At 42.2% G+C, this 27,793-nt stretch overlaps 1 protein-coding gene across 1 annotated transcript; it reads right to left on the reverse strand.

The window, feature by feature from the left end:
* Positions 1–253: 253 nt before the first annotated feature.
* cwc27 (CWC27 spliceosome associated cyclophilin) lies at positions 254–27,501 on the reverse strand. The gene is made up of 14 exons (XM_069702024.1): positions 27,314–27,501; positions 26,986–27,082; positions 26,173–26,285; positions 25,879–26,022; positions 25,663–25,761; positions 25,465–25,568; positions 25,076–25,145; positions 24,750–24,829; positions 24,626–24,662; positions 24,375–24,550; positions 11,972–12,075; positions 4,535–4,644; positions 4,333–4,439; positions 254–782 (listed from the first exon to the last, which is right to left on the reverse strand). The coding sequence occupies exons 1-14, from the start codon at positions 27,353–27,355 to the stop codon at positions 620–622; spliced, it is 1,446 nt and encodes a 481-aa protein (XP_069558125.1). The 5' UTR covers positions 27,356–27,501; the 3' UTR covers positions 254–619.
* Positions 27,502–27,793: the final 292 nt, after the last annotated feature.

The following is a 27,793-nucleotide window of genomic DNA, read 5'->3' on the forward strand; positions in this document are numbered from 1 at the left end:
GATGTTGTGCAGCACTTCGGTTAACTTTTTTTGTTTGTATAAATAGGTTACATAAATGAACTTGTTATCTTAAGAGAACTTCTCACCCGGGAAAGTTTACTTCCTGTTAAAACATCCAAAAAGCCCAAATGAAATCTGCTATTTTCTACTGTTTCAATTGGCTAGAACTCTGCTGCAGTCAGATGGTCCCGGTGTACCTAATAAAGTGGCCACCTGGTAATGCAGTCATTTGAAATCAAACAGAACCATCAAAGAATGTTTATAAATGTAGTTTATTTTGTCTTTACAAGTCTAACGCTCATATTTCAGCTGCAGATGACGGAAAATAAAGAGTTGTCAACATCATACGTAATCTACCAAGGATATGAATCTTCACTACGACCGTCCTCTTCCTCCTGATGAGTAATGTCGTCTAGCTGCGGCTTTTCCCGGCGAAGAAACCCCTCCATCACAGATTATAACGACGGCATGCGCTCGGCTCTCCTCGATCCAGATGTTTGCAGGCGGCCGAGCGTTCCGACAAAGCGAAGACGCGGACAGGCGGGATGCCGTGCGACCGGTTCTCTCAAGCCACGTGGCTCGGGCAGGACCCGACCTCCGACCCCGCGACCCCGCGACCTCACCTCTTGGCCTTCTTCTCCTTCATGATCTTCTTGCTCTCCTCTCTCCTGCGTTTGTTGACGGGATTGCGCGGGTCGTAGATCTCGAACGTGTCCTCGTCTTGCATGTTGGCATCCTTGACTTTTCTGCTTTGCTCATCAAACTGCAGAACGTGGGCCATCCTAAATCAGACGGAGAGATGTGGAGAGAGTTCAAAGAAGAGCGGCAGAGGATCCACTAAATCACCGCTCTGCGCAGCTTTTACCAAAAGGCCCGTCTCGCCGTGCTCGGAGCAGCTTGATAATGATATTACTGTCAAAAAAAAAAAAAAAGAAACCGAATCGAAAAAACACATTTCTATACATTTTTTTCAAGGATATTATAATAAACTTCTTGTATTTTTTTCCAAAAAGATAAAATGTAATTATGAAAACAGGCAGATAAATGTGATAAACGGAGGTAATAAAATATGATTCACAAACATTGAGAAATAAAAAAAATAAAAAATAAAAGCATGAAGGAATAAAATGCAGCCGATTTATTTTTCCTGCTGTTCGGCAAGTCGCTGAATGTTTTGTAAAAAAAAAAAAAAGAGTTGAACCAAAAACAGCAAAGTTGACGGCCTGGAAATCAAAACAATGAGCTAAATAAGGCTCAAAGTGACTGTAGATCTGATGACGGCTTGATGATTCGTTTATCACCTTTATCTTCACGCAGTCGTATCATCCACTGTGAGAATAAAAACATTTGATTCGTGCAGCTTTAAATAAACGCTGTGAAGATGAAGAAGTTTGAATTAAAACAATACATGACTTTATTTTAAGTGACTAGCTGAACTTTTGGACTCAACCCAAAATATTTCCAAAATATTGTGTAGCGTTGCCGGTGGGGAGCCAATATACAGCGGCGCTAAGCCTCGGTCACACACACTGTTTTGAACACAGACTTTAAGCCCGGTTGGAATTTAAAGGCAAACAAAAAAAGTAAAAACATGACTTTGAGTCTAGATCGGGAATAAACGACCGGATTTATCAAACTGCAGATGAAACTGAACACGACTGGCTTTGACATTCGGCTCAAAGTTTGGAGACATTTAAAAAAAAAAAAAAAATCCTGGTCTTCCATGTTCTCGTTCATTTCCCCAGTGACAGATTCAGAAGAAGAAGAAGCAGAGTTATCAACGTTAGACACCTCAGAAAGGATGAACCCCTGAGGACTTTGGTGATCCCACAGACTGTATATAAAAGTGTTCGTAGCTTCCGGCTTTGAAAAATGAAGCCGATGCAGAAGTGTCTTAAGCTGCAATACCACTGAGTGCCACTAGAGGTCGGCTCCAAAAAGCCTCCGGCTCCATAGACTCCCATTCAACTTCTCTCATCAAATACAAAGTCGATAAAATGTCTCCACCAGTTATCTCGGTGTTGTTAGCTAAAGTCACTCCTTCTTATTAGTTTTCTGGAGGTCCATCTGAAAATAATCTGTCATTAATTCAAAAATAAGCTTCAAAAAGATCTGTTTCGGGGGGGCGTGTCTGTTTGATTGACAGGACTGTGGTGCAGCCAGGTTACAGCTCTCGGTGGGCGGGACGTAGTATCGTCAGGTTTGCAATCAGATCAGTCAGATCCACCGCTGGCTCCTCCCCCAGCTCGTCCAAATATGGTCATCTCCTTTTTTTGGGGGGGAGGAGGTCTGTTTGATTGACAGGCCTATGGGGTGATGTCACTGCTGGTTGCTGATTAGTTAGTTCAATAACTTTTCTTCTAGCGCCTCCACTAAGTTGTCGTACAGCGACGAAACGCCTAAAGAAGCTTTTCCTCAATTTATTTGACTTGTATTTTTTTTGGGGGACTCAAGTAGAGGGTGGGAATTAAGGAGTGCAGGAGGAAGGGGAGGAGTAGGAGGAGGAAGAGGAGGAGGAGTAAGAAGAAGAAGAAGAAGAGGTGGAGAAGGAGGAGGAGAGTATGAAGGAGGAGGAGGAGGAGGAGGCTGCAGCCTCAGACACAGATGGAATAGTTTACCTCCTCTGGCCCAGACTTGACTTCCAGTGTCTGACCTGTTGTAACCCACATTCTGTTCACAGTGGCACACACACACTTCCCACTGATATTTTTCAACGACTGCTATGCTACTGTACCCCCCACCCCTCAACACACACACACACACACACACACACACACACACACACACACACACACACACACACACACACACACAGCCCGCCCCCTCCTCCCCGTACCTGGCGGGGGCTGCGCAGCGAGGCGTCTGCAGCAGGGAGAGGCTCCGAACGCCAGCCGAGGCCTCGCTCGTACTCATTAAAGGCCCCCACAACGCAGACACACAACGCAGACACACAACGCAGACAGACGCGACTGCGAGGGGGCTCCCGGAGACTAATAGCAACTACAGCTTCTGTTATTGCAGAAACGTCTCTCTCAGATTCAACACATGGTTTTCATTTCAGCTCCGTGTCGTTACACTCCGAGATCTCCGGTGAAAAACAGAATATGAGAGGAAAACATCGCGTCAGGGCCCATTTCCTGATGGACGATCTGGTGGCTGTGGGTTGAAATCCCGACCTCACGCACACGCACACACGCACACTTTGAACTTTCACACACATCTATCAGGACCCGACGCGAAGTTTGGATCATCGTTCTCTCTAAAAAGAAGGATTTTAACCAGTTTACTGTCTCGTTTATGCTGCTCTTATTATTATCATAATAAATGTTTTCATTGTGTTCATCCTGACAGTAAAACTGTTTTACTTTTGCTGCCAACTTGTTACGCTTCAATTTCACCATCCACAAAATAGTGTGTTTGCCAAACTGCTTCTTGAACTCCGCTGCGCTCACATGCTGCTAATATTCATAACAGTAGATACGAGTCATTTATACACTGTAAGCTTGAAATCACGGAATAAATGTCCTTTTAATTACAGGTCAATCGATGTGGGTTTTTTTTCAGGGACGATACAGATTATAGGTATTGATATTTGTAACTGATAAACATATGTAGTAAAAATGAACTCTTACTGAAGCTCCAGCAGAATGTTTACGTGATTGTGAAATGTGATTTTCTGTGGCAGGTAAAAAAATAAAAACGTTGTAATGCCATTGGCTTCCGTCCGTGGTCTTAAATAATGTTGTTTGATGCTTCTTTGTTCTGCCGTGTCATCGGCTGAACACATGACAGCGTAAAATTAAAAAAGAAATGCGTATTGTTTATACTAACAAACATGACGTGAGATAACGAGGCCAACTTTTATCAAACACAAAGTGTGTCTAGAAAACGTTTAAAAAGAGTAAATATGACATGATTGTGGTGTTTTTAACTTCTGTAACATCTACTGTCTTAATGTTTGAAACACTGTCCGCTGATTGGCCAATACCGGTGAGGTGTAACCAATCAGATCAAGCTGTGGGCGGGACATCGGTGACTCCGGACTGAGAGAGACGTCTGCAGCGCATTTTGAAATTGATTCAATTTTATCGGTGAGTGAATATAGAAAATATAGAGAATATTAAAAACGCTAAATATCGGCCACAGTAATCTGTCGACCCCTACTTTTAATGGGTTATTTAATAATCTGGTCTAACAGCAGATAAGGTAAGAAATATTACATTTCTAAAGGGGCGTCTTATCACAATTCGACCATAAATAAAACCTAAATTCAACCAAACTTCAGAGTGTTTTGATTGCTGTAATAAATAACCTTCGACCCGGTTCACTGACCATCCTTTGTCGTCGTCCTCGGCCAGCTCCTCCACGTCCTCCTCCTCCGGACCCTCCACGATGGCCGACGACAGCTTGGACTTGAAGCGGTTGAGCAGAGCGAGCGTCTACATTAAAGAGCCAGACATCATGTTAACTGTCACAGCGTCCATCTGCTCAGATGATCTACGACGCAAATAAAGAGCAGGGGTGGAGTTCTTACGTGCTGCTCCCTGTTGGTGCCTTTCTTCAGCTTCTCTTTGCGCAGCTCTTCGTACTTCTTCCTTCCCTCCAGGTATTCGGCCACGGCCTCGCTGGTCGGCTTCTTATCCGCTTTACACACACACGCAAAAAATGATATTTTTAGTTTTACGATAAAAATGTGAAAGAAAGAACGATTCAGATGCTAAAATTACATAAAGTCTGAAATCAGCATCATTTTTTTTCATGTTTCTTTACTGTAGTTCATCAGACGACAAGAAATACACACACTTCCGATAATAATAAAAAAAAAAAGATTTTCAAATGGATAAATTATTCACATTTTCCACACCGGAGGTCTTTGTACTATGATCAGGTCGTATCTGATGTTAAAACAACCTGCTGCTGTTTTTCAGAGCATCATCAGAGGAATCTTACAGTTCTGTTTGAAAGAAAATGAACGTGGCATGTCTAAGTGAACGAAATCTTTTGGTGAGCGTATACATTTTGAAAATCATTTGATTTAGTTTGGTTTATTTGCAACAGGGACCATATACAAAATACATTAATCTCATAAAGAGAAGAGATGCCTTGTTCCAGATTTAGCGACTCGCTAATTTCCATCTGCAGTTTCCTGGATTTCCAGCATTAGCATAACAACATGTTTAATCTACTACAGAAGAGACTCAATCTTTTCTGTAATCCAAGTATCCAAAATTATATTGTATTGAATATTGTGCATATATTAGTATCTGTATCGGCCAAAAGAGTTGGAAAATATCAGCATATGCGCAAAAAAAAAAAAAATCTATTATCAGTGTTTACTGATTTGTAGTTTTAATGTTTTGACAAAGTGGAAGTAAAAGTGGACTTTTTCAAATGTCTCCGAGTCCTGTTGAAGACGACACGGAGACGTTTCTCCGAAGTGCCTCTGATCCAAAGAGCTGAAGGTCATCGGTTTTCTCAGGTGGACATTTCATAATTTCCGAGGTCTTCGGGGGGGGGGGGGGGTTTAAACTGACGCTGATTTCTACACGTTCACTTTTCCTCCTGCTCCTTCCCCACATCGTTCAGCTTTTCTGTTCCGGACCACTTCGACGGGACGAGGTGTTTTAGAAAAATGGGCCGAACGGGATCAGAGAGAAAAGACCAAAGGGAGCGAAGCGCGTCACAGCTGCGACGGTTGACGTGAGGCGAAGACGACAAAGAGGATCCATACCGCCACCGCCGCCTTCACCGAGACGTGGCGGAGCAATGGCCCAGGACCCGCTGACGCGTTTGACCTCGCTCACGCATGACCTGCATTGCGGCTGCTTGCACACAAACCTGGTGTAATCGATGGCTGCCGGTGGACGGACACGCTCGTCCCTTTCAGAGCAGAGCTACGAGTATGCGTGTAACTCGGTCGCGTTGTTTAAGAGCAGTGAAAGTTATTTAACTGCTGTCAGAGACATATTAATCAAGATTTCAGGAACTTATCAGAAAGGATTTACACCAAAAATAAAGAATACATTCCTTTTAACGTTTGATGTAGTTTGTTTAACAGATGAGTCGATCGGCGGAGAATTGAAAAGCCACTATTTGAAGTCATTTTTAAAGGAAAAGCTTCTCTGGTGAGACTAAATTTAACATTAAATCTAAAAAAAAATAGGTATATAAATCACTCGCTGCAGCTTTTCAAATGTGAATATTTTCTACTTTTCTTCATCTTTTATGACCGTAAACTGACATACTGTTGTGGTTTTAGGCTGTTATGTAGATGGAACAAGACATGTGGAAACATTTTTGGGGATTTTCACAATATTCGGACAATTTGTCAACAGACTTGACACATAACTGAGAAAATAATCAGCAGGTTTAACTGATAATAAAAATTTAAAAAAAAATCAGTAGTTGCAGCTTCTCAAATGTGAATATTTTCTGCTTTTCTTCATCTTTTATGACCGTAAACTTGACATATTGTCGTGCGTTTTAGGCTGTTACGTAGATGGAACAAGACATGTTAGATACTACCTTGGATTTTCACAACTTTCTGACAATCTGTTGACGCCCCACTTAAAAAATAATCAGCAGATTGAACCGACATTTAAAATAATGACTAGTTGCAGCTCCGATAGTAAAACGAGGGGTAAAAACTAAAGTACGTGACAGCAGACTGTCTCAAAAAAAATAAAAATAAATAAAGAGCTGTATGTGCTTTTCAGCTCGGGGCAGAGAGAGTGAACGCTGACAACAGATTCGCAGTACGTGCGAGAACTTCTCTCCTGGCGAATGAAAGCAGAGACGATCGTCGCGCTGGCATCCTGTAAATCTCAGACGTCGAGTCTGTGAAGTCACCGAGCGGCAGACGGTGAGCACCGTCTGCTGGCTGCCGCAACTAAATGCGATGTCACACACACACACACACGCGCGCGCACACACACACACGCGCGCACACACACACACAGTGTCACCCGGCCGGCCCGCCGCGCCACCTCTGACTGGATGCTCTGACACATGCAGCTGCACCAAATAAATGATGTCACAGAGAAAACACACGCCTGTGTTTATTTATGAAGATGTTTATCATGAGCGGTGAAGTCTGCAGCAGTGATTTCTCTACTCTGGCGCAGAAAAATGAAGACGACAAACACTGCAGTTTCTCAAACGGCCACTTGAGACTGGCTCCAAAAGTGAGTCCACGTTCACAGACTTTTTGGTCTCTTCGGCGCATTTCCCCGGTCGGACCGCCAACGAGACCTCCTGAAGAATATCAGCATTTACAAAACGCAGCCTGCCCGCATCTGCCGACAGCAGCAAAGCATGCTAACGTTGGCTGCTAATGAAGCCGGTCGTCCAGTAACGTGTTATTTGTGAGCTTTAACGGTGCTAGTAGATTAATTTTGTCACCTTCGGACGGGGAAGCTGTTTCCAGTCTTTATGCGTCTTATATTTACCGCAGATGTGGAAATGTTGTGATTTCTCTGCAGAATGCTCAGCAAGACGGTGAATGAGAATATTTTCCAAAATGTTCCACTATTCCTTTTGATGAGAAAGCTTTTTTGAAAAGGGGACATGACCTTTTTTTTCCCCATCGAGAGTCGGGCACGAATAATTGACTGAGTGATAAAGTTAACGTCATTGGCTGGCAGAATGCAGCAACAAGCTTCAAAGTAAAAGCCCTCATTTCAAATTAAAATCCCATCTAGCGTTTCATAGATGGTGAACATTTTTGCGTGAGGGAAGTTAATACATTTTTTTAAAAGTACTTCAAATAAAGAAAATAAAATCCCGTGTCAACTTTTTTTTAAGTGATATTCGTAGTCCATTCTCATTGTTTTTTACATTAGTCAGACTTCTTGTGGTAGATAATAAGCTGCATTTGAGGACAAAAGTTCAAGTTCATCTCAGGAGAAATGTAACTGAATAACAATGTGCTTTGTGTGAACTGTTATTTTAAGACAAGCATGTAATTTTCTGGCGGCTTTCAGGCTGTTAAAAGTACAAATACTGAACAATCACTGCAGTACCACACTTCCCCACCTCCCTCGGTGTCAACGCAGAAGTCTGCCGTGCTGCTCGAGGGGCCACCCTCTTTTTTTTTACTCCTGATTTATGGGACCAACAAGTGATCTCACCCCCCTCCCCCCTCACCCCTCCACCTCCCTATCTCCCCCATCTCCCCCACCCCCTACCCTGCCGTCACCTCTGCTGCAGGCCTGTGACACGCCGGATTCTGACTGATGACGCCCCGAGGTCCTACACGAGGAGCACACATCACCTCCTCCAGCTGTTGTCACTAACTACTATCGTTCAGTTTGATGGCCCTCCTAACTACATTCCTCCCCTCTCCTGTCACCTGGGATCCACAGAGCTGCAAATCACGCCGCCGATGTCGTAGCGACCGAGGGGCTGTTGTGGATGACAAACGCCTCCCTCCGCCGGTTAAAGGCTCCCCCTCCTCCGTCAGACAATCAACGGCTTTAACACGAAAAAGTCCGAGCAGTGCGGCGCCGAGCTGTTGAGGCAACATTACCGCTGCGCATCAATCAAAAACAGATCAAAAATGATTTTGTCAGTTGGGGCTTTGAGGTCAACTCTATCTATCAGGAATTATGCAACAAGAAAAGACTGTTTACATATGAAATACTGCAGAAGTGTAGTGGGAAAAAAAAAAAAAAAAAGCCAGGAGATACACCGAGCAGATTAAATAGCATGATAATAGTAATCAGTAATTTAAATTTATGTGACGAAAACTCAAGTGATGACTGTGATGAACTCGTTTGGAAACTCTGCAGAGACAGTTTCACACTAATCAAGAGTAATGTCGTGGACATGCCGGCCATAAATACCGACCGACTCGGTGCAGATTGGAGGATCAAGAATCACATGACCACTGATGGCATAATATTACTAACCTGGTGTGAACCAGTCCCAATTAATTTGAACCAATCGGCACGCACCGAAACCTGCCGACACTCTGCCACCGCTGCCACTACCTACAGTGTCCACCGAAGTACAGAATATTTAAGAATTGTTTTAATGAACTCCAGCAGATGTGAACGTTCGGCGATATGTGTCGGTCACTGAAGAGTTGAAAAATGTTAACGCTGCGCTCGTCACTGTCAACAGCCGTCCAATCACAGTGAACGAGGGGGCGGGACAAACGCGGTTAGCCACCGACACCGGTCACTGATTGAGTGGCTGTATAACGAGCCGAGTTACCGGACTGAATTCACACAGAAGAAAACTGAAGCTGTGAGCAGACAGGCTAACATATTACCGGTAAAAACACACATAACATATGTAGTGAAGACTTTGGAGGAATTTGTCCAATAAATCTGACTCTGATAGAACACAAAGTTCTTGTCATGACGACAGACGATGCTGCAAATATGGATGCCGCTGCAAAGAAGCTACAGATTTTAAAACGCGGATGCTTCGCACACATCTTCAACCCGACAATCTACACAATCAAGATCAAATATGAACTATGGTCGCCTTCTGTTCCTCAGTTACGCTGCCAAATAATGTCCAAAAAAGGCTTTTTACAGAAAGTTATGACGTGACAGCGAAGTTGACCTTTGACCTTTTGGATATACAATGTCACCATATAATCCTTTTATTCATGGCAGGCCTCTGTGTGAAATTTTGTCATAATTAGGGCTTGAAATCTTGAGTTATGGTCAGACACGTGTTTTGTGAGGTGATGGTGACCTTTGACCAACAACAACAAAAAAAAAACTGGCATTCCTGAGATAGCACAAGAACGGAGCGGACGTGAGGTCACAGACACCTTGACCTTTATAATCCTTCATCCTCGACTCTAAGGTGAACGTTCGGTCGGATTACACCGGCAGCAGAAAGAATAGATAATGTGAAGAAAATCAGCTTTCAACGGGCTAAATATATACAGAAAAATATATGAATATATAGTATACATACTGTTTGGACTCCATTTACAGTCAGCTTTTATACCAGTTTTAAGTAAAATTATTAGAAAATGTCAGTAGTGTTCTTCATCGTGCTATTTTATGTACGTCTATTATTTTGAAAGTTTTGGAGTACTTTATTCACTCTTTTAGAGTTGAAACAGGAAGTTTATGAATTAAATAGCTGACTTCATCAACTTATTTTGGCTCCGGCTTCACAAATTAGATCGCGTTTACAACTTTTATTAAAAGCGACCATATTTTAACTCACTGGCATTTACCAATTTTAATTGAAATTTCATTTGTATACGTTAAGCTATTGTTTTGGTTTAATATTGGGGTTTTTTAATTTCTTAGAATTTTTGCCTTTAATTTGGTTTATTTTAGTTTTTGCTTCATTCTATCTGATGTTTGAATTCTGTCTGAAGTTGTGCAGCACTTTGGTTAACGTATGTTGTCTTTAAACGTGTTACATGCATATATTAACTAAGTGGACTTGTCTTATGTGTTATAAAACGGAATATCTTTTGGTTTTTTACTGTTTTCTACAAACAACACATTTTGCAGACGTCATCTCTGGGAAATGATAATTGTGACTTTTTTGCTTCTCGCTGACAGTTCAGAGACCAAATTATAAATCACTTAAAGGAAAAAATATGCGGATGATTAATAGACAATAAAAAGAATCACTGTGAGCCCCCAGTGAACCTGCCCTGACCAGCTGAAGAGGACCGTGAGTGAACCGGGACCAGAAGCCGACCTTCACCGGGATGTCATGGCCGAACCAGGAGGACGATTTAAGCTCCGGGGGGGACGGGGGACGGTGTCAACGGGAGCCCTACTGAGCGTGTGCAGCTCCAACGAGATAAGACGAAGCCTCGCCACGGTGTCCGTCTGCGGCCGAGCGGACCTTCGAGATTTACAGCAGCCGAGCAGACATCCGTCTCCCCTGCAGCGGCCGGCGGCCCGTGACATCTACGAATTCCATCTGATGGAATTAAGTTGTGCTTCCAACACAGAAATGTAATGAGGAACTCTTAAAAGAAACTCCTGCCTGTGGCTAAGCTGCCAGAGAAGCACAAAACAAAGCTGCCTGGCAGGGTTTAAATACCTTGTAAGATAATGGAGGGCTTAGGCTAGCTGCCACTTGGTACAACAATGCAGGGCTGTTACTGCCTCCACACAGGAGAATATAACCGGATTTTTTTTTTTTGGAGAAGCCTTCTCCGTGGATGTTGGTAGAAACAGTTTAACTCCATGCAGATATCACTAAGAGCAACGCAACAAATCAGAGACACCAACAGAAACTTTAGTTAATCGTTGTATTTTGTGCTCTTTCACCTAAAACCTCTAAGTCAAGAGGGAACTCAGCGTCTGTGTTTGTGGAGACAAAGAACATGTTTGAGCAACAACAGCCCATCACGGTCGTCTTTGAATTCTGCTGGTGATCCCACGGTTAAACCGGTCCCAGCAGAACCGCCCCCCAACCCCCCGCAAACTATGTTGTTTTGTTGCACAACAAAAAAAAACACACTCACACAACCTCAGGCTAACCTCCGCGCCGTGGTGGGTTTTGGTAATTTAAAAAAAATGTGTTTCAGCATCAGCAGAAATATCCGAAGATTGACGGCGTTGTGACAGCCGGCAGTGCGGTGCAGACCCGAGGAGATGTGGGGGGGCAGATCTTTTACAGAGTCACACGGGCCAAACTCACAAACACACATTGATGTGCAATTTTTTACCCATGCAATTTTCAGAAAGCTTTAACACAAAAATGCAAAGCCTTTGGGGGGAAACAAATAAGACGCCTGCAACTAATTGACAAAATCAGAGGGTTGCCGGTCTCAGTGTCCATTAGCAGAGAATGCAGCTCGGACCACCCTCCTCGAGACTGTTCACACTCAGACTGGTGAAAGAATACTTCTTCAAACATCATTAAAAAGGCACCTCGTTGTGGTCAGGTACATGCCGAGTGCATCATCAACCACCAACTGATTCACAGTATAATGGGGAACACTGGTACACATCAGTAAAAGCTGCACACGTACCCTCCTTCACTTCATCCACTGCAGGTTTCAAAATCTCTTCTTTCCGTTGCTTTATGGCCTGCAGCTCCTTTTTCAGCTGCCGCGCCTCTTTCCGCAGTTCATCACTGCAAAAGAAAAGAGGTTTAACAACTTAAATTCAACATATGTAAGTATTATGAAGGACTTTACCCGTAACGGACGCGAAGGACGTTCAAAAATCATTAATGACAAACGTGTAGTGAACAGTGTAAACAGGCTCCTGCTGTTAACAAAATAAATAATACAGCATAAATATCATGTCAAAACAAACTTTAATTGTTCTGAAACGTCATTCTTTTCGAACTGTATAATCACGTGGGCGTAATAAAACCAACATAAAACACCGTGCAAGTGTTTGAATGGAGAATGTACATTAGAAGCTTGTGTTACTCCAATAAATTTAATGGAGGTGTAATAAAAATAATCGCTCCCTCCTCCAAGGCTTCTGGAAAGCTCTAGAAGAGGTGTTGAGACCGAGCAGAGAAACATATCAGTGGGTTTGTTGATTAGAGATGAGTATTTTTTTATTTACTTATTAAAGCTGGAGTTTCTGATTTTTTTTTTCTATTAAAATGTTGTCAACCAACAGAAGTATTGACAACCATCACTCCATCCAGTGTTAATCTGCCAGGGAGCAAAATATTTTAAAAATACGTGCAGGTGAAACAAATTCAAGTAAAACCAATGTACAGTATTATTTCAATATCATATATTCTGATGTGTTGAAAATCATTAGTTCTGAAAACTTGGCTGTCATATTTGAGGATTTAACAAGTCCAAAGTCATGATCAAAAAGTCCAGTCAAGACCAACAAGCTCCAAGTTAGGACCAAAAAGTTCCAAGTCAAAACCAATGAGCCCAAAGTCAAGACTAATGAGTCCAAAGTCAAGACCAATGAGCCCAAAGTCAAGACTAATGAGTCCAAAGTCAAGACCAATGAGCCTAAAGTCAAGACTAATGAGTCCAAAGTCAAAACCAATGAGCCCAAAGTCAAGACTAATGAGTCCTCAGGTAAGACCAATAAGTTCCAAGTCTAGACCAATAAAGTCCCAGGTCAAGACCAAAAAGAGCCAAGTCATGTCCCAAGTCCAAACAGAGTCCCAAGTTGAGACAAATACTTCTAAAATCAAGAGAAAGAAGTCTCAAGTGAAAACCAACAACTCTAAAGTCAAATCTTCGGTTGATACAGAGGATTCCCCAGTCAGGTCCCAGATCAAGACCCACAAAGACCCAGTCAACTCTTGTTAGTCCCAATCAAGACCACTCAGTCCAAAGTGAAGACCACTCAGTCCAAAGTAAGTCAAAACCAGCGAAGTCCAGAGTCCCAGTCAATACAAGCAAGTCCAAAGCCAAGTCCAAATCAGACACAAGTCTTAATGCACCCTTCTCAAAATGTTTTGCTATTTAAATTTATCCATGAAACTCATCAGATTCATGACTCCAGTCCCAGTCATGTGACTCGTGACTACATGTCGACCCAAAACACACGTTTCATAAGTTTGTAAATCAGAGCACATCCTTTTGGTTGTGCGCAGTGAACTACATGAAAGTTGTGTGACGCCTGAAATACATAATTCTGTTAGTGGCAGAGGTAATAAAAATCTTTATAGTTCCTCGGCTGAAGTGGAACTACATGAAGTCTTGCAGGGCTGCTCATGGCCGGCCTTATTAAACCTTTAACTGGATGACAGAGGCAGGCCAAGGCACATCTCCGCTTCCTTCACTCAAGGTGCCGTCCCTGTTGGCAGCCCAGCTCACACGAGGCCGGCCGTGCTGATTATTGTTTCCCTTTCATATGACGGAGGCTGCTGCCAGTTGCCGAGCAGATATGTTATGTTAGGAAATGATAATATTTTCGTACTGCCTGACAGCTCTGTTTTCATCCCATTCACTCGCCGAGCCACAAAGCACAGGTAAGCTGCTCCGTCTGGGCCCCTGGCCTAGAAACATGAGGCATCTCCAGACCAAACAATGGGTGCTTTTGTTTCTTCCATCTGCTTCTCTGCACTGACATTCATTTATAGATGCTTTTCCTTTCCTTTTATCTGGAGCTTTGATTCTTCTGTTTGCAGCTGGTGTTACATTTGTTTAATTCCCCGACACCGTCTGGGACATCAGATCGAGGGATGTTTTAACTTTAAGTGCCTCGGCGAATTTAAACAGCTGTTGTCTGACTCGATGTCACGTCTCTTCCCTGTTAGCCTCCCCGGTTCTTCTGAGGATACACATGAGGAATCAGTCAGACAGAAAGTTGTTAGTCCTCCGTTTTTTTCCCGTAGAGAAAAAATGTTGCAGCTGGATCCAGACGGAGCTGCCAAGAGCACGACTGGCTGGCAGCGCCGGAGCGGACCCGTGAGGAAGTCGCCTGTTCGGCTCCGTCTCGAAGCAACGACAACAAACCTCTTTCTGGAGACACACACACATTTTTCCATCGGTATTGTAATGCAACACAGATGTGAACAACCACAGGTGGGCAGAATAACACGATAATTTAAAGAGTGTAGCTGCCACTCACTGTCCCACATGATGAATGGGGTGAAGCCTGATAAATACGGCCAAACTGTTACCGTTTCTTTGCCTGTATACCGAAAATCAAAACAAAAAATGGACACCCATGTACACCAAACACAACCACTTTATGTCCTGTTATAAAATATGTAATTAGGGCAGTGGGTGGGCACAATAACACACACACGTTAAGCCTGGTAGTCAGTGATTGTCCACCTTTGAGCTCTTTTGGGAAGATGCCATCGTGACTTTTTTGTGCAGCCAACTTGGTGTCTGTTGGTAGCTATAAATGCAGCCCCACAATGTTTATCAATATAAAATATTAGATAGCTTTAACAAACATTGTTCAGATTGAATTTTCAAAAGGTGTACTCCAGCAACTCCAGCTATTTCCTAGACTCACAAAAATGGTTGAAGTGAAGATATCCCGACTTTTAGTTTCTATCGTTCAAGTTCTGAAAATGGCAACTCACAAACCAACGGGTGACGTCACTGATGGTTGATGCTTGGTACCAGAAGCGTTTCTGGAGTCTGTAGTCCGAGAAGTATCGACTAATCACGTTTGAGTCATGGAATTGACTTTCATCTGATGACAATATAACTTTTTATTTTATTTTATTGTGATTTTAAACTGTTAACCAAGTGTATAATCGTTAACTGTGAAACAATCCAGTCGCAGACGTCGTCTCTCAAGATGCTAATCTGACTAACGACCTGCACATAGAGGAGGAAGTCTTGGCCCGGCTACACTGAAATATTGGCAATCTGACTGATATCCAATGGGTTTTTATGTTGACATTTCCCACAATGCAACTCTCTGGTAAAGATTTGTACTCTCGTGTGCTCATCATGTCTTTGAAACTGAAATTTATGTCAGTGGAGTTTCTCTTCAGTGGAGCAGAATGCCGTTAGAAAAGAGCAAACATTTATTTTGACTGCAGAATCTGGACCAAAAACTGCAACAAAAAAAAAGTAACGTCAGAAGGAAAAAAACCTCTTTAAAACCATGCTAGCAAAGAAAAAGACAGATCAAAAATCGCACTAGCTAAGAAGAACTGGTCACAAGTACATACCTAACTGTAAATTTGCTCATAAAGAGCCTTGAACAAAGCCTGATTATTGTGGTATTTATTGCAGTATTATGTGTTTTTATTTAATGAACAAGTAAAGTACCAAATAGGACTGTAGAGTCTCACAGAAACATCTTCTCTGGGACAGAGGTGAGTTTCTACTGTACATGTCTCTTCTCCAGCGAGGAACACTGATCATTTTCTGCAGGCTTTGACACGCTGCCATTCGGAAAACAAGAGGCGTATCCATGGCAACAGCCGAACAATCAGCCCCACAGCCTCGGTGCCAATAAAGAGAGAGAGGGGCCAGAGAGGACAGGAAAAAGCCCCCAACAACACCTGTTCAGACACACCTGGGGGGACTCTGCGAATTCCTCGCCGAGACCCTCACATCACAACACCACAAATGATTCTGTTTCTACACACAAAATCCCATAATTTTCGTCTGACAGCAGAGGATGCAATCGCATCTCTCGGTACATTCGAACTCATACTGTGTCGGGTTTTTTGGGAGACAAATATCAATTGTAAGAAGGAGATATTGGTCGTGCAAACGGGCTCTCGAGAGTCCAATCAGAGAACCAGAGAGCGACCGATCTGTTGTCATTCGCTGCCAGATAGACAGACCTCAAATGGCAAAGATAGACACATCACGGATCCTTTTCCTGCGACTCGGGTTCTGCCAGCTACTGTCATTCCCTCAGAAAATTCTAAAAATGTGAAAACCAGAGAGCTGTGGATGATTAACTTTTCATAAAGACGGCATATGAAGTGATTGGCAGCAGACCAAGAACTGGCTCAATGATTCAGACCCTTTGCATTTAATACTCCAGTGTCTGGCAGGAGTCTGAGGTTGACACAGGAATCCGACAACCTTAAAAATAGCCCAGTGATGACTGTATGGTTCATCAAAAATTCAATAGTTTTCCAAAAAACGTACGAGCAGGCGCGCCTTTTTGCCTTTTTTGGTTTTCTTCGTATTCTCCTCCAGCCTTCAAAGTGACGTTCAGAAATGTAAATACTGGTGAAAATCAGGCAGTTTTAAAGTTAAAATGTGGCCGCAGCGAGTCAGACGTGTGTGTTAGAAGTAAAACTTAACACCCAGGTCTTGTTTAGAGTGAGCACACCACAAGGATGGCAGCCGCGGCTTCTCCCTGCTACGGTGGAGTCGGGCCAGTCTAACGACCGAACAAGTGATGTGGATGAATGTACTAGAATAACAAGATGGCTGGGTGAACTCCCCTCGGGGGGGCACTCCATGGCTTGGTCGGGAGCCAAGGAGAACTGTGAGCTGCAGTGGAGGAATCCAACCTCAACACAGGAATTTGCATGACTTTGCAGAGCGATCTAGACCAACACATTTACCCACGCAGCGGACGAAGGTTCCTCTTTCAGAGCGCTTCGTCTGCCTCACGATGAGCGGCCGGAGCCTTCGACTCGCTAGTCGTGATGGAGAAAAGGCAGAAACATCAGCTGCTTCTTATCGTGACGTTTTTCTATTCCTCTCAAATCTCATGTTTGTTTGAGAGAATCAGACACAGTAAATGTGCTCACGGTAAAATGTTGACATTGATCGCAGTCCAAGTGTTTTTTTTATTTTTTATTATTTACTTTCATGTGTAACCTCCACGTCCCAGAGAGGCTCTGCTGTCTGGAGCTGCTGCCAGCCAGCGAGTGCCCCATATGGGGCAGACATGCTACGCTGGGCCGGAGATGTGTAAACCCGGCGGTTCCAAAACATACACAACCTCGCTGCCAAGAACTGGATTATCTCAAGCAGTTTTCTGCACAAAACGCAGCGCCCGACGTTCCCCTGATCTCTGCAACCTTTCCCTGAGAACGCGCTGGGTTATGACCGATGACAAGAGACAGGTGCAGCCAATTAACACGCAGTGACACGCCGTCTGGGGTTCGGTTCGGCCGCTCGGTCCTGATAATTAGTGTCTGATGTCCCATTTAAGTTACGCCGTCCACGGGTAAAGATGAAAGCTTTCTGAAGGTGCTGCGCAAACTGATGGTTCAGAGAGAAACCTGCCCGATGTGGCCGAAGACCAAATCCAGAAACAGAAAGATGGAGAGGAGACCTGCAGGAGTTAGTCAGGTTAATTATCAATTAAAAGATAATTATCAATTAAAAGATAAGTAAGCGACGACTACATTTGAGTAAAAAAGCAACAACTTATTTTTCTGTTTTATATTATTTTAAACTCAATCTGTCACAGAATATTTGAAGACATCATCTTCAGTGTTGGTAAACTGTGGTGACATTTTATAAACTCACATTAATTGATAATCAGTCAGCTCTAAATAAAACATGTCAGAGTGCCAGAGGGAACTTTTTGTTTGCTCTACAAGACGTTAACAACAAAAAAGTGTGTTTTTTAGATTATTGACCACAGTAACATTCACTCATAGGGCTGATTGGTGACCTTATGTCACTCTATATAGTGATGATAGGATTTAAGTACAAAATCACGATTCTAAACAAGTTATAATAAAAAAAAAAAAAGTTATAAAGCTGAACTGCAGCCCAAATGCTCAAAATTTTGGTTTGGATTAAAAGTGACCGCCATTTGGTTAGTTAGATACCAAAACTACTTGGTTAGAGTTAGAAAAAGATTCTGCTTTGGATAAAAAAAAAAACAAAAAAAAACGTCGGTTTACATCAATAACGATACGTATGCAAGTTACTTAACGCAAATCTGATACGTTATGTACGAAACTTAAGTTCATCACTTTTTGTACTGTTTCACATTAACTTTATGGCATAACCTCTTTTTTCGATCCGGGTCTTTCATGCGTGGACATTTCATGCCCTAGCTAGGCAAAACGTGAGACGGTGCCCTCTAGTAGACATGATGGGTGTATTGCAGGCTTTGTTGTGAAACTGGACTGGAATATCTTTGGGTTTTTGACTTGTTTGTTTGGACATAATGAGGTTTTTTTTCAACATTTTGTACTCCAAAAAATGAATCAAGAAAATAATCCGCAGCTTAATAAATATTTTAAAGTTATAAAAAGCGAATCAATATATATATATTTTTTTTCATACGATGAAAGTGTGTGAACACAAACTTTAAACTGACCTTGAACTTTACGGACTCTGATAAAGTAATTTCACCTGCATTATTAAAGTCTCCAGATACACGTGTGATAAGAAGTGATATAAATAACAGGATGTGCCGTTCTGTCATGATCTGCAGGCTGCAGTCACTGAGGACCGATTCCCAGAAGCAGCAGAGGGAGCCGGGCCTGCTGGCAGCAGCAGCGCTGTGTCCCGCAGCCATATGGAAGCGTTTTGCTTCCCCGGTCATGCCCCGTCGGGTTTAACAAAAGTGGCGACTACCACATACACTGCTTTTGGGACTTCATTCAGTGGTGTCTTTTATAAGGAAACCCCCTCTGAGGAGCTCGACTTCAAACAGCAGCAAACACCAGACCTGATCAATAGTAACAGAAAAGGAGTTCGTAAAAACAGAATGAACATTAAATATCGCAGAGAGTTAAATCCGATCTCAGTCCAGGTTAACACGTCCAAGCAGTTTTCAATCATGGAGGATCACAGAGGAGATAATGAGATAAATGTTCTAAATGTTGTACTTGTGTACTAACTCTCACTATCCTGAATGCATCAGTGCTCACACTGTCAGTACAGAAACATGCAGTACACTACCCTAAACGGTCTCCATCTTGGCTACGTAGAGAAAGGGGCGGGGCAAACTACGTAAAGGATTTTCAAATGAAGGCGTCTGATGAAGCTGCAGCTGTTCCTGAACACAAAGTGTTTCTTTTTCCACTGCTGCTGCTCGACCAATCAGCAGCCAGCAGTGACGTCACCCGTTGGTTTGTTAAAGTTGTGAAGCCTCCAGTTCAGATTCTGTCCGTCACCATCTAGCTAGTTCTGAGAGGTTTGGAGCAGGAAGTGACCATATTTGGACAAGCTGGGGCAGGAGGCAGCGGTGGATCTGACTGATCTGATTGGAGACCTGACGATACTACGTCCCGCCCACCGATAGCTGTATATAAAAGTGTTCGTCGCTTCCGACTAAAAAATGAGGCCGATGCAGAAGTGCCTTAAGATGCAATACTACCGAGTGCCACTAGAGGTCGGCTCCAAAAAGCCTCCGACTCCATAGACTCCCATTGAACTTCTTTCATCAAATATAAAGTCAATAAAATGTCTCCACCAGTTATCTCGGTGCTGTTAGCTAATGTCACTCCTTCTTATTAGTTTTCTGGCGAAAATAATCCGTCATTAATTCAAAAATAAGCTTCAAAAAGACGTGTTTTTGGGGCGGTGTGTGTCTGTTTGATTGACAGGACTGTGGTGCAGTCAGATTACAGCTATCGGTGGGCGGGACGTAGTATCGTCAGGTTTCCAATCAGATGAGTCAGGTCAACTGCTAGCTCCTCCCCCAGCTCGTCCAAATATGGTCACTTCCTGCTCCAAACCGCTCTGAACTAACAAGATGGTGACGGACAGAATCCGAACTGGAGGCTTCATAATGTTCACAAACCAACGGGTGACGTCACTGTTGGCTGCTGATTGGTTCTAACATGTACTATCTGTTAGTGTACTAAGGGAAGTGTGTCCTCTGGAACACAGCACTAATGTTTCATGAATGGAAGCTCCAAACAACAACAGTCCTGCTTCACTGAACTGCCTCTACCCTCCATTTGTTTCCCAGGTGAGCAGACATCGGTGGGAGTTCCTCGTCGTCCTCGGAGCAGCTGAGAGCTCAGAGCAGCGGTGGGAGAGCAGAGAGCAAAGAGCAGAGAGCTCACCCTGCAACAATGCCCTCTTTGTCCCGGACCAACACGGTACCTACCGGCCGGCCCTTTGATTCCCCGCCAACACAAACCACTGTGTTGGGTTACACTTTTTGTAGCAAAACAATCTGCGCTTGTGTTTAATATACTCCAGTCTGCCTGCATCTGGCTGGCTGTCAGTCTCTCTCACACACACACACACACACACACACACACACACACACACACACACACACACACACACACACCTGATCCCATTAGCACTAATGAGAGAAGGGTCTGTTGATGGTGTGTTGAGGGCTACCTGTTAGAGGATATGGAGGAGTGATAACTGCTGCATCAAAGAGACGTGAAAGATGAATCACTCTCCCACGTTTTCCTCGGCTTGTTCTCGTAACGACGAAGTCTCACACACACACACACGCACACTGTCTCACACACACACGCACACCTCACACACACGCCGTCTCGCACACACACGCACACCGTCTCACACACACACACCATCTCACACACCGTCACCTCCACTCTCACCGTGGCTCAGACAGACACTCTATTTGCTTCCACTGCAGCTCAGTCAGTCGCCTGCCAACATTCCTGCTTCACATAGAAGCTCCACTGATGTTGATGTTGGTCCCAGTGGCTACGACACAGAGGTGTGTGTGTGTGTGTGTGTGTGTGTGTGTGTGTGTGTGTGTGTGTGTGTGTGTGTGTGTGTGTGTGTGTGTGTGTGTGTGTGTGTGTGAGAGAGAGAGAGAGTGTATGTGTGCAGAGACAGAGCTGAGGGAAACATGAGTGACAGTCAGACTGAGCTTCGACAGGTGAGAACGAACAGGTGACATCAGGGAGGACGAGTTTTAGACAAACGTGGCTTGAAGGACACTTTTTAAATCCTAATTCTTCTTCTTCTTCTACTACGTCTTCTTCTACTATTTCTTCTTTTTCTTCTTCTACCACGTCTTCTTCTTCTTCTACGTCTTCTTCTTGTTCTACAGTGGTGTGAAAAAGTGTTTGCCCCCTTCCTGATTTCCAATTTTTTTGCATGTCTGTCACACTTAAATGTTTCAGATCATCAAACAAATTTAAATATTAGTCAAAGATAACACAAGTAAACACAAAATGCAGTTTTTAAATGAAAGTTTTTATTATTAAGGGAGAAAAAAAAAATCCAAACCCACATGGCCCTGTGTGAAAAAGTGTTTGCCCCCTAAACCTAATAACTGGTTGGGCCACCCTTATCAGCAACAACTGCAATCAAGCGTTTGCGATAACTTGCAATGAGTCTTTTACAGCTGTGGAGGAATTTTGGCCCACTCATCTTTGCAGAGTTGTTGTAATTCAGCCACATTGGAGGGTTTTCGAGCACGAACTGCCTTTTTAAGGTCATGCCACAACATCTCAATAGGATTCAGGTCAGGACTTTGACTAGGCCACTCCAAAGTCTTCATTTTGTTTTTCTTCAGCCATTCAGAGGTGGACTTGCTGGTGTGTTTTGGATCATTGTCCTGCTGCAGAACCCAAGTTCGCTTCAGCTTGAGGTCACAAACAGATGGCCGGACATTCTCCTTCAGGATTTTTTTGGTAGACAATAGAATTTATGGTTCCATTTATCACAGCAAGTCTTCCAGGTCCTGAAGCAGCAAAACAGCCCCAGACCATCACACTACCACCACCATATTTTACTGTTGCTATGATGTTCTTTTTCTGAAATGTGGTGTTACTTTTACGCCAGATGTAACGGGACACGCACCTTCCAAAAAGTTCAACTTTTGTCTTGTCAGTCCACAGAGTATTTTCCCAAAAGTCTTAGGGATCATCAAGATGTTTTCTGGCAAAAATGAGACGAGCCTTAATGTTCTTTTTGCTCAGAGGTGGTTTTCGTCTTGGAACTCTGCCATGCAGGTCATTTTTGCCCAGTCTCTTTCTTATGGTGGAGTCATGAACACTGACCTTAACTGAGGCAAGTGAGGCCTGCAGTTCTTTGGATGTTGTTATGGGGTCTTTTGTGACCTCTCGGATGAGTCGTCGCTGCGCTCTTGGGGTAATTTTGGTCGGCTGGCCACTCCTGGGAAGGTTCACCACTGTTCCATGTTTTCTCCATTTGTGGATAATGGCTCTCACTGTGGTTCTCTGGAGTCCCAAAGCTTTAGAAATGGCTTTATAACCTTTTCCAGACTGATAGATCTCAATTACTTTCTTTCTCATTTGTTCCTGAATTTCTTTGGATCTCGGCATGATGTCTAGCTTTTGAGGATCTTTTGGTCTACTTCACTTTGTCAGGCAGGTCCTATTTAAGTGATTTCTTGATTGAGAACAGGTGTGGCAGTAACCAGGCCTGGGTGTGGCTAGAGAAATTGAACTCAGGTGTGATAAACCAGTTAAGTTATGTTTTAGCAGGAGGGGGCAAACACCTTTTCACACAGAGCCATGTGGGTTTGGATTATTCTTTTTTTCTCCCTTAATAATAAAAACCTTCATTAGAAACTGCATTTTGTGTTTACTTGTGTTATCTTTGACTAATATTTAAATTTGTTTGATGATCTGAAACATTTAAGTGTGACAGACATGCAAAACAATTGGAAATCAGGAAGGGGGCAAACACTTTTTCACACCACTGTATGTCTTCTTCTGCGACTTTGATTTCGACCATTTGTTTTTAAGTCCTGTGATGATAAACTGATGGATTATCGCTTTGTTTTCGATGATATTAGGGATTTCCATTCGTTTTTCAATCAACAAAGAAATTTAATCAACAACAAAAAATTAACCGGGAACTATTTTGATTTGAACTGATTTCTCAGCTTGTAAAAACATGAGGAAGTGATGGCTTTCTCCTTTTAATATCATTAAAAACGGGTTATCTTTGGAATAATCTTCAGTATTTTTTGATATTTTATAAACCAGACTATTGATTTATTAATTGACTGAATCAAAACTGAAAATAAATCATTAGTTGTTTAAGCTACAGGAATGCAAAAGCTGAGTTCCTCTATTGATCATATATATATATATATATTTTTTTATCTGTCACATTTTAAACTTTTCAAATATTTAGGTCATATTTCAATACATCCAGGTAACATTGGCCGTATAAAGACATATTCACCACCAAAAATCACAGTTTTATATATTTTTTTATCCTAATGAGTGCCGTCTTTTAATGTGTTCCTTTTCTAACCTAAACTTTTATGAATCTATTTGAAATTCACAACTTATAAACAGAAAACTGAGCTAAATTTAAGTGATGCATATGTTCTGAATAACACTTCTCCTCCACTATAAAACGAACATCACTCAGCGCATCGATTCGTACATCAAAGCGCTCCGAGTCTCCGACCACAACCTCATCAGAGAAACCTCCAAGCTGGACTCGACTGTTTGAGGAGGATCAGCTGCAGCACAGAGGCAGTAATTAATATATGTTAACGACTGTTTTCAGTGTGTCTGTTTAAATATCACGCCGATCGTTCTCATCTCTTCTGGATCTCTTCTATTTTCACGATGAGCTCATGAAGAGCTAAAACGACATCATGAGTGTTTCTCTCTGGTTCTCAAACGTTGCTGCTTTTACTCGTCATATATGACAATAAATTAAAAATATTTTTAGATGTTGCTGAGACAAAATACTTCTTAAGACGTCTCCTCAACTTTGGGGGACATTATTCTTAACATTTCAGACTAAAAATGGAATTAATTAAACAGGAAAACCATCGAATTAATGGTTTCATAAATATTAAAAGTGTGTTACAAGTAAAATATTTAAAGCCCATGTTGGTCCTCCCAAAGTTTGAACGATCAGTTCTCACGTCACTGCATGCATTCAATAGAAGAGGGCTCCTCAGCATGATTGCTCTATACTACATTATCCAACAGCTCCCCCTTCAGGTCAGCATGCTGTATTACAAGTGGAACGACGACTTGGTGATGTTGCTGAAGCTCTCGGTGACCAAAACAAAGACCAGGTACATTATTAGATGCAGAGAGACTCAGACGGAGAGTCGAACCAGCGACCAGTAACAGAAACGATGAAGTCATACCTGCGGCTGCTCTTCTTCCCTCGCTGCTCCTCGCCGGGCTCCGCCCCCTTCTCTGCGTCTTTCTCTTTCTTCAGCTTCTTGCTGATGAGCTCTCTCATCTTCTCCTTCTGGTCCGAGTCGTAATCTTCGTCATCGTCCGTGTCATCCTCGACGTCGTCGTCGGCTTCGTCGTCAGACTGGAAGAAGAAACTGTGAGTTAGAATCAGAGAAATGCGACTCGAAGCAGGATATGATAAACGTGTTCGACTCACCTGAGCTGCATCTCCAGGTGTCCTTTTCTTTTTTTTCCTTTAAAAGTAGAATAAATATGAATATTTAAAAGGACAAACAAAGAATCAAATTATTATTAATTGATGAATGAATTATTGTCCGTACTTATCCACTGCTGGAACAGAGCTCAGTCTGGGATCATCTTTCAGGAGGTCGTGGCTGCTTTTACTTTTCCCCTTTAACGTCTGAAGAAACGTAAACAACGGTGAGAGAAGGATTTTTTAATTTTTACTACTCCAAATCCAGACAAATCAGATTTAAACATCTTCAACAACACAGACACATATTTCAGATAAATAAATTCAATATTATTCACGATTATTAAACATTGTCTTTTCTTTTGTCCAGTCACTCATTCAGTTGTGACGTGTGACTGACATCAGTTAAAAGTCAGTAAGTAGTCAGTCTCTGACAGTTTTATTGTTCAGTACCTGACTGACTTGATTCACCATCTCCTCCTCTTCCTCAGCTTCCTCCCCAAATGATAACAGACTGAAGTTCCTGCAAACATCAACATGCTGTTAAAAACACAGTTAGATGTGTAGCTACTCAAAATGATATGAAGCACAGTGATTCTGACGACTGAAGAAAAACAATAGAGGATCACAGTATTTGTTCAGGTATGAAAAATTACAACGTTAAATGGATGTTCAACACTGTACAACTTTATAATGTTGAGTCAACCCAAAAATGCTGCTTTAGCCTTAAAACTCTCAAATTAATAATCAATAAATTACCTTATTTTATCATATTTGATCTCATCTTAAAAGACACGTCAGGTAAACAACAAAAAAGATCCTGCAACGATCAGAGGACTCACTTTGTGGCTTTTGACTGCGATTTCTTTCCCTCCTCTTTGTCTTTTTCCTTTTTGCCTCTCTTGGTTTCCCGAGGTATGATGTCATCAAAAGGAGAGTGTAACACCTGGAGGAGACAGAAGGTGGAATCAGTGAGAAACTCACAGACAGTAAATACTAATGAAATCTGTTAAACATGTAAAAATAAATAAATAAATTACCTCAGCAGTTTTAATCTTGTGGGGATTCAGAGGTCTTTCATCACCATCACACTCCACATCTGCTAACCTCAGCATGTTATAAACTGTGTCTCCAGTCACCTGCATCGGGGATGGTTGAAAAACAGTCACTGAGTCCTCTCTGACACGAGCTGGTCTGGGTTCATTCATGTAGCACTCAGTTTACACACAGGAAATATTCTTCTCCTTCTGCTTTACCTTGCCGTATATGGTGTGTTTATTGTAGAGCTCATCGGCACGTCCCAACGTGAAGAAGAACTGACTGCCGTTATCATGTGGCCCGGCGTTCGCCATGGCAACCAAACCTCTCCGATTGAAACGCAATCTGGAGTGAAACTCATCCTGGAAGTTTGAAAAAGACACAAAAGTTACTCAGTTTTTCAGAAAGTATATTTCACTGTCAGCGACATTCTCCTCACAGCGTTTTAATACATTCGTTTTTCACTTTTATATAGACAGTTATAAATAAAAGAGAAAGTAAATCCGTCTGACCTTGAATGGCCGGCCGTAGACGGACTCTCCACCTGTCCCTGTTCCAGTAGGATCTCCACCCTGAATAATAAACTCTGGAACGACTCTGTGGAAAACCGTACCATCATAGTAACCTACACAAAAGAGAAATACGATATAAAACAACCAGGACTGTCTTGTCATTTCCAAATAATTCCCACGAACGTTATAGTAAGGACAGCTTCACTATCAGTTCATTTATTAATGGGATCAATGAAACGTCTTCTAGTCAGAGAACAATCAGTGATTTGTCTGCACAAAACCTTAAAAGTCAACATATATGGAGATTAAGGTGTCAAATGATAAATCAGGAATAATGTTTTTCTCCTTTAATTTATACCGTATGGGCATGTGATCAATTATGTGTAATATTTTTAACACTTCATATTAATCTTTTATATTGTAACATGAAGGTTTTCCTGATGATGATGGCCCTGCTGTTGCCCGATCTCACCACGGTGGTAAATGGATATCAAAATGTAGTTTTAAAATGAAATGCAAGAGAAATGTTGATAATACAATCATTTAAGATGACAAAGCACCATCGTACTAAGAAATTATAAAGATATTCCTGAAAATGTGGGGCCGACTTTAATGCAAATTAAAGTGGATTTTAAACATGTGTTTGTCAACTCGAAATACTCAGGTAGATTTTCGTTGACAGATAAATCTCTGTGTATAAATAAAATGTCCCTGCAGAGCTGTCAGCATGTTTTAGGAAAGCACAGCTCTCAAGAACAGAGGTGTGTCTGGATCTTATTAAATACAGTTTATACTTGGATGTCTGGTTCTTACCTTCCATACAAAGCTGCACAAAGTTCCTGCATGCTTTCGGAGCCTCCTTGGACCACAACTCAATGTCTATGTCACCTGCTGTGGTCTTCAACAGGACCTGAGAAAAGATCATAACAATTTGAAATTTATATCCGCCCGGAAAAGCGAATAAGTCGTTCTGCAACACAAACATTTCATCTGACACAAACAACAACAGCTGCTGGACATTTAGCAGCACCTAAACGTCCTCTATGTCATATATAGTTCGGTACATACTGAGTGCTTCTGTTTAAAAAAAAAGAAGAAAAAGAGGATAAAGTGGAAATTAAATCTGGAAAGCGGCGCTCACCTTTCCATTTGTTGGCGGCTCTTGGATGTAAATATTGCTCATTTTGCCGCTGAGTTTGCGGGTTTTGTTAACGCAAGAAAACGGATGTTCTTACACCGTCTGGCTGTTTGAAAAGATAGACACTAAATAGTCAATATTTGTTCGGACAGTTTGCTTTACAAATGACAAATTTCAACCTTTCCTATATACAGCCATATTGGGCATACATGTGAACTCATTGTTTACTTCCGAGTACGTGGGGGGGGGTTTCTCAAAATAAATATTTGTTATTCATTAATTTTCTTTAAAATTAACTATTAAATAGGCGACTATGTTTTATAATAGTTTTAGTTATGATTTTATTCACATGGCCATTAGGCTGCAAGAGTACTGCTGACAGAACAATCCCAAGAAATATCGTTGACTCTCCTAAAGTGGATTTTTGGTTTGATCCAAGTGTACCATGACAATAGCACCTTAGAAACAAAAGAGTTTATTTGT

This window comes from Brachyistius frenatus, unplaced genomic scaffold, assembly GCF_029030835.1.
Source record: "Brachyistius frenatus isolate BFR_SWC_R1_liver_20210118 unplaced genomic scaffold, ASM2903083v1 Contig_3, whole genome shotgun sequence".
NCBI lineage: Eukaryota > Metazoa > Chordata > Actinopteri > Embiotocidae > Brachyistius > Brachyistius frenatus.

Bases quoted from the DNA above. Each gene is read 5' to 3' on its own strand.
- cwc27 (XM_069702024.1), bottom strand. From the start codon at position 27,355: ATGAGCAATATTTACATCCAAGAGCCGCCAACAAATGGAAAG. The intron at 25,762-25,878 runs GTAAAGCAGAAG...TCCCCGATGCAG, and splicing joins AACACACCATATACGGCAAG to GTGACTGGAGACACAGTTTA. The intron at 4,645-11,971 runs GTACGTGTGCAG...GTGTGTGTAAAG, and splicing joins AGTGGATGAAGTGAAGGAGG to CGGATAAGAAGCCGACCAGC.